Raw genomic sequence first — 7,896 nt, 5'->3', positions numbered from 1 at the left:
AGAGAGAGAGAGAGAGAGAGAGAGAGAGAGAGAGAGAGAGAGAGAGACCGAGACCCACTTAAATAATCCTAGGGACAGAATTAAGTTATAACTCCATTTCCTGATTTTTTTTTATGTTGAAAACTTTCCATGTTTGTATGTTGCTTTTGTTTTTCTTATTCTTAGTAAAATTTGGAGCAATTGATGTTTCCTAAGTACTTTCCAAACAAAGATTTCTCTCTCGAAAACAGCCTTCGGTGTCTCCTGATCAGTTTTGCTCTAACCCAAAGGCCAGAGGTTGAGGGTATGACAAAATGTGGATTTGACACCCTGAGACAGGTGACATACAAACACGAAGGAAGGGAACTCTCTTCCATAACAGCAGCAGTGACAGCAATAGCCTTTGCAAGCCTGGCAGAGAACTAAAGGCCAGGAGGCCTTAAAGAAGATCTCAGAGATGGTCTGTCTAGACTCAACTACCCTGTCACATGACTCATGACTGCTGAGTTAGAAAGTGGCTAGCGCTTACACGCTCTCTTTTCTCATTTGTCTGTTTGACAACACGGGGCAAAGAGATTCCTTTGGGGGGAAGACCGAGTTGCCCACGATACTGATTTAAACACTTCTAAGTACTCTAGAAGCTACTGAACTGGAGGTTGACTATGCCCAAACCCAAGAAATCTAAAATCAGAAATTCTGTAAAATCTAAAACTTTGGGGACACCAAGGCATTGATACTGTATACATCTGACCTCATATAACATGTCACAGTCAATACAGGTACATTAAAAATATATATAACAACCTTCAGACTGTGTGTACAGGTGTACATGACATATACATGCATTTGACATTAAGACTTGTATTCTGTCTCCAAAATATCTCACTGTGGACAGGAAAACATCCAAATCCTATGAACTCTAGCATCTCGACATCTGGTCCCAAGGGTGCCAGATAAGAAGCTCAACCTGTATTGGTGCTAAAACAATACAATAGTAAAAACTCATGACCCAGAAAATGTCACTGCATTCCAAAATATTAACTGTTTAGTTTCGCATTGTGGATAACGCTGACTAATTGTGAAACCATGAAGTAGTGAGATGAGCTTTCTCAGTCTGCTTATCCGTTCTGTATGTTGAGGGGTTGTTTGTCTAGCCCTTTTGGTCTTTTGTTGCTTGCAGTGTAAGCCTCAAACTTGGGAGTTCTTGCTCCAGCTTACTTAGTGGTAGACTAAGTTGTTGTATTTATTTTATTTTGCTTTGTTCTGGCTTAGGTGCTGAAGACTGAGCCCAGGGTCTTAAGCATGTACCTCTAAGCCACACTCACTCTCGTCCCTGGGATAGATTATAATATTGCCAAGCACCTAAAAACTCCATAATTTATTCATTCCAAAGAACGGCCGTGCGTTGTTTCAGAACCGTGTGCACATCGGCGTCCTTATTTGCCATCACTCTTGCTCATCCTCTGATGTAAATGCTGTTTCCAACCTTGTTAAACAACAACCTTGACACTTTCTGAACTTCTGATGGTACCGTTTTCGTGAGGTTAATTTTAAATGTCCAAGCTGGCCTTAGTTATCATAGGACATGGGGGTTTACAGTTGGTTTTGGTTTTGGTTTTTTAAGACAAGGTCTCTGTGTGTAACAGTCCTAGCTGTCCTCAAACTAGCTCTGTAGACCAGGCTGGCCTCGAACTCACTGAGATCCTCCTGCCTCTGCCTCCCGAGTGCTGGGATTAAAGGCGTGCGCCACCACCGCCCAGCACAGTTGTTTCTACTACTAAGAAATAAGGAGAAACGACACCGGCCAGAAGCCCTGCCACGTGGACGGGAGGGCAACTCCTGCTGTCTGACTGGGAAGCCTTCAGCTGCTTTTGCAAAGGGTGTTAGGCAATGACAGTGATTACAGCTTACAGGGACAAAGAAAGTCAACTCCCGAGCCAGGTCTTTCCACTGAGGAGGCTGAGAGAAAGGTGGAGCTTTCCAGGCCAGCACAAATCACACAGAACACTCTCAAGCAAACTAACAGAAGTCAGCTCTCAGCTGGCTTCAGTGGAGCTGGCTTCTCAAGCCTGATGACCGGAGTTAAATCCCTGAGACCCACACAAAGGTGGAAAGAGAGAACCAACTCAATAAAGTTGTCCTCGGACCTCCACACGCGCGCGCGCGCGCGTGTGTGTGTGTGTGTGTGTGTGTGTGTGTGTGTGTGTGTGTGTGTGATCCTCGGACCTCCACATGCTTGTTGTAGCATACACACCACACACACAGACACACACACGCATGTATGCATGTATTCTTGATAATAATTTTTGTTGGTTTGTTAGTTTTTGTTTTTTGAGTTTTTTTTCCAGACTGGGTCTCACTCTCTAGCTCTGGGTATCCTGGAACTCACTGTGTGGACCAGGCTGGTCTCGAACTCCCAGAGATCCACCTGCCTCTGCCTCCCAAGTGCTGGGATTAAAGGGGTGTGTCGCTATGCCCTAATGACAACAATAAAAATTTTGAATGATTCTTTATAAAAAAACTTTTTGTTGGTAGTGGTTTGGTTTTTCAAGACAGTGTTCATCTGTTTAGTCCTGGCTCTCCTGGAACTCATTCTATAGACCAGGCTGGCCTTGTTACTCAAAGATCCACCTGCCTCTGCCTCGTAAGTGCTGGGCTTAAAGGCAGTCACCACTACTGGCTGGCAAAAGGTCAGTTCTTAAACACTGAAGGATATTTGCGATCCTGAAAAGGGAATTATTATCAGCATGCATATGTATGTGTAAAGATAAAGTTTTCTGACATTTGCTATATTTAAAACTAGCTAACTTCCAATGTGTCATGTGATAAAATGACTCTTTATTATATATACCAGTAACGTCTCAATTACTGATACATATCTATTTCAAGGAGTACCTGTGGATATCCACGGTTTGCCGCACACCGCGCCCCCATGTCTGCGCTCTGTGCGCTGGCACCCAGTTCGCGAGCTTCAGGCAAGGGGGCTGGAGGTTAAAATACACAGACATACACAGACAGAGAGACAGCAACATGGGTCATCCTTGAATTCCCCAAGAATACCCCCTTTATTGTGTTCAGGGGCAGATTATATAGAGAGAGCCACGCCCCAGCCAAACCCACCAGAAACCACTCTCCTGCCATCAGGAACTCCTGAGGGTCTCGTGCTCAGAGCAGCTGTAGGCACTCAGATCAGGGGATTACAAGAAATTCAGGATCTGGGGTCTCACTGCTCCCAACAACGGTTGACCATTTGCTTCAAATATTCAATTTGAATATCTGAATTCTGGGCACCAGAGAAGCCTCGAGAACCAAGTACTTAAAAAATTCCTTGTTGCTTATTCATTCTGTACCTAATATTTTACCCAACATGAGTGCTAAAACTAATCTCACTCTAGAATTCTCGTCTGTTCTCCGGATAAACTGTGTGGCATGAAATCATACATGGTTTTATTTTCAAGGTAGTATTTTTATTTGAATCTATTGTTTAAAAATGTATCGAGGAAGAGATAACGCATTCTGGGATGTTTTGTTTCAAATGTTTAGACTCTCCCCCACTTATCAGACTGAAACAACCATGCTGTTGTAAGGACAAGGAATTTTACAGCCTTGACATTTGAAAATCAGGGCCTGGGATGGGGGCTGTAGAAAATCACCATCCGTAGCCTCACTGTTATCTCTTATCTGAAAGCCAAAAGGAACTCGGCCTCCTTGGGTTCTTTGAAATGTTTGAAAATGCGTTTTTTGGCCCCTGTTTGCCGTCCCACTGCCTCTAAATCATCAATATTTTTCTCTCTTTTGCACAGAATCCCAATGCGCATCCAAGACCCACTTCCCAGGATTTGGCGGGGTTTTGGGACATGCTGCAGTTGTCCATAGAAAATATTAGTATGAAATTTGACGAACTTCATCAGTTAAAGGCCAATAATTGGAAACAGATGGATCCTCTTGACAAGAAGGTAGAACAATGTAGATTTTGTATGGTCCATTTAAAAAGCTGCACAAACCCTGGACAGTCTAAATAGGCTTCTGCACTCAGCCCTTCTGTTCACCATGTGAAATGGAGCTGGCATCGTGTCCATGTCATTGGAATGGCAATGTTTACATACTAACCACTTGGGATATTCTCTGTAATATGTTTCAGGCATACTTTTGAAGAAAAACCTGTCTTTGTGAATTGGAAAGTGGGATGTGGCTTTTCTTTCTCTTTTTCCTTCTTCCTGTCCTTCTTTCTTTCTTTTTCTCTTTCTTTTTTCTTTGTCTTCTCTCATTAATTAAACTTTAAGTTAAACCCCCTTAGACGCTGGAAGGAACCGCCTCCAGTTTTGCTTTCTAAACCAAAACCAGTGACCTCTTCAGTGTATGGTTCCCTAGAGTTCAGTTCCACGCTCAGGACATGTTTCTGAGCAGTAACTGGCTGACAGTGTCTCACAAGCACAGTAACGAAGACGGCGCTGGCTGCCCAGTCTAAATGCTCCTTGTGAGACTGGTCGTCATCTTAAGTGTTGGGATTTTTTTCCTAACTTTGATTGATTTGCCTGGGGCAGTATTGTTCCCTGGGAATCTTCATGCAACAGTTTAGAAATAAAGGCTTAAATTATTTTAATTAATCAATAATAATTTCATATTTGATTACTGTGGTTCTACCAGGCTTCTATAAGTATCTCATGTCTGCCGTTCCAGGCTGATCTGTTCTGTATGAGGTTTGTCTTTTTTTTTTTTTTTTTAAATAACTTTTGTTCTTCTATGAACCGAGGTCAAATAGTTCCAAGAGATACCCCTGAAAATGAAGGCTGGTTATTTGCTCGGAGCAGTGAGAGCCCTGCCCTTTGGGGTCTCCTGACCCATCAAGAACTAACAGTAATCCACTGCTGCCCATCATCTCCAGGTGTATGGGGTCAGTGGGCACCCAGGACAAACCCAGTCCCAAAGGAGGGCAATGTTGTCACCACTATCTACCATCTCTAGTTCTATGGCCATCCAACTGGGGGGATTAGAACCAAGCTTGAAGTACTATCGATGTGTGTGTGGCCTCTGCTTTGAGAAGCCAAACGTTGTGCTTCATCTAGTTTTCTTTATGTGTAAAACTGTCTGCTGACAAACTGGTCTTAAAAGAATACACACCTGTACACACGCTGGAATTTAGGAATGCTCCATCTAACTTCTCACCTACTGATTCTTTAATATTATTGTTTTGAAAAAAAATAAAGTGTGCAAAGAAAGAAAAATGACTAAAAAGCTTCCAATATTCATACTTTTAAAAATATCCACCAGTTATCCCACAAGGAAGATTACAAATGTCCCGAAGAAGTGATGCAAAGAAATCGTTACATGTGATTTATTGGTATGTAACCTAATAATAAATTATTAGCTTAATTATTTTTTTTAAAGTTTTTAACAATGCATTTTGCCTTCATCATCTCATGAACCTGACAGGGAAACAAAAGATGAAGAGACAGAGGTGGTGGGAGACTGCACTCTGTCTTCTCCCTTTTTGTCCGTTAGCAACACAGTCCACTTTAAACAAGCACTGGCCAAAGCCCAGTGTGATGATACTGAGCTCTGCATTTCTCCCTGGCAAGCAAGGAGGACCCGCTGTACTGAGCATCAGTGTTAAGTCAGATACTCGGTACCTTCATGATAAACTTCACGTTTGATTTCATAAGGATGCAGGGTGTTTTATTTAAGTGGAAATGTGGGGTTGCTGTGGACTGTTGCAGAGCCCAAAAGGTCAACATCTCTCTCCTAAAAGCACCCTTTGTGGTTTAGATGCCTTTCCTTCCCCTTGTACGATTATCATGAAGGCATGAGTGGCTGGATTTTGCAGTAGATTAGAAAAGATCTAATACCATTTCAGAGTTTGCTGATAAGAGACATGGCCTTTTCCAGCCCTGTGTTCAACTTTGATAACAAGTTGGGATTGTCTTCTGGGCTACCACAAGCATGCTGAAACCCATAGGGACCGCTGTCCTGGAAAAATCCTCCCCAGAGTAGGAAATACCAGTTGTTCACCCCCACCCGGGTGATTCTGTACGATCTATGGCTGTGTGTTGTGCAAAAAGGGTGTAACTCCCGATGGCACCATTGAAGCCTAAAAACACTATCTTATAATAGGAAGGGATGGAAGGGAAGGCTGGGGAGGCGGAGGGAGAAGGCCAGGGAGAGAGAGAGGGAGTAGCGGGGGCTTTTTCTCAAACCAAGCTCTCCTCATAAAGATACAGCTTAGAGTTCTAATTCATTCTGTAGCTGTTGAGATCTCCTGACCCACTGCTAGCCCCAGGAATAGTCTGGGGGTTGCAGACAGAGCCACCCTCACTGTGAGGTGCACGGAGCCCCTTGCAAGGCTGCATTTTAAATGCCCACACCCTGCCTTGAAAGGCCTAGTTCTGCAATGCAGTTTTCCCCTCGACCTTAAGTGTAAGAGATTATGTGTTGTTATTGTTGTTGTTGTTTTGTTTTGTTTTCCCGCATCTTTTGAATATCCAAGCCAGAGCAATGAAGAGAAATCATATATACAGTGTGCAGATCAGAACTAACCGTCCTTAGGTTTAAAAAAAAAGAAAAAAGAAATGTGTTTTCGAACTACTGACCTATCCCAGTCTTTCCCAAGCTTGTCCTGAGAAGCTGTGTAATGTCCTGAACCTTCTGCTTTGATCAGGAGCGAAGGGCCCCTCCTCCAGTGCCAAAGAAGCCGGCGGCGAAGGGCCCCGCGCCGCTGATCCGGGAGCGCTCGCTGGAGAGCTCGCAGCGCCAGGAGGCCCGCAAGCGCCTGATGGCTGCCAAGCGTGCCGCATCGGTCCGCCAGAACTCGGCCACCGAGAGCGCAGAGAGCATCGAGATCTACATCCCCGAGGCGCAGACCCGGCTCTGAGCGCCGCAGAGGACCGTCCCGCCGCCCTGCCCTCGGCCGCCTCCCCGTTCCCCTCCGTCTCTGAGCTCAGTGACCGCCACCTTCCTGGCGTAGCTGTCCACCTCGCAGGAGCCGCCCCCTTCCTGGACCGCTTGGCCCATCTTCTCCACCGAGCTTTGCTCCCCTGTCCTGAAGCCTCATGCAGACATCCAAACCCTTTCTTTTCTGGAACAAGCAAACCCACCTGTGTAGAAAAGACACCTTGTAGGTCACTCACCTTCCTCAGTTCTTTCAAGCTAGTGTGTCCCTAGAACTCAGCAATATAAATCCATAGGGTATTTCAGAAACCCGGTATCCTCTGAGACTTAACCGTCTTCCACGTGAAAGAAACGAGGGCTCGCGTCCCTTTATTTGCCCCCAAACAGTTATTTTTACAAGCAGGCAGATCGCTTTATTTCTTATATCAGAAATCACACCGTCTTGTCGGAATCCATGGTGACCAAGAGAGAGGGACCAAAGCTGACCTGGGGTTGGGGGCCTGGGTGTTGGAGAAGGGCAAAGTGTGTACCTTCGCAGCTGTACAAACTGCCTCTCTGGTACTTCATTCAAACCGCTTCAGATGTTTCAATCAGCAGAAGATTGTAAATTCGATCTTTCAGGGAAATTCATCTATTCTGAAAGGCAATAAAATGAAGAAAGTTAAGGCAAAGGAAGGTTTAAGATCCTATATAAGGAATCTGTTTATTTCTCTTATTATTAAGAAAATTTAGACCTGAAATGTTTTGTTAACTTTTCTTGTACTCTGTGTATTATAATGTCATGGCCGTTGTTTTTAAATGGGGGGGCGGGAGGGGGAGAAAGAGTTGGTTCAGGTAGTTTAGTGTCCATTCGCGTGGGCTCACTTAAGATTTCACACACACGTAAGAACACTTCTGCTTCCGAAAGACGGCCAGGTCATTTCCAGAGAAGAGTTCCGGTTCCCTGCCACCCCTTCGAAGGCTACATATCTGTCTAGTTTAGCCCAGCACGTCATATTTCAGGGCTCTCCCCTCGCTCCCGTAGAGGGTTCA

General features: G+C 44.6%; 1 protein-coding gene across 11 annotated transcripts in view; it reads left to right on the top strand.

The window, feature by feature from the left end:
- The window catches only part of Dlgap1 (DLG associated protein 1), a 791,676-nt gene extending 784,003 nt beyond the window's left edge, over window positions 1-7,673 (top strand). For all 11 annotated transcript variants that reach the window (XM_026789510.1, XM_026789514.1, XM_026789512.1 and 8 more), the window contains 2 exons: window positions 3,783-3,935; window positions 6,635-7,673. In XM_026789510.1, coding sequence (XP_026645311.1) covers window positions 3,783-3,935; window positions 6,635-6,847 — 366 coding nt within the window. In that variant the 3' untranslated portion in view covers window positions 6,848-7,673. The remainder of the gene's footprint in view (window positions 1-3,782; window positions 3,936-6,634) is intronic.
- The last annotated feature ends 223 nt before the right edge of the window (window positions 7,674-7,896 follow it).

This window comes from Microtus ochrogaster, unplaced genomic scaffold (assembly GCF_000317375.1).
Source record: "Microtus ochrogaster isolate Prairie Vole_2 unplaced genomic scaffold, MicOch1.0 UNK20, whole genome shotgun sequence".
NCBI lineage: Eukaryota > Metazoa > Chordata > Mammalia > Rodentia > Cricetidae > Microtus > Microtus ochrogaster.
This window is presented reverse-complemented; position numbering and strand designations above follow the sequence as displayed.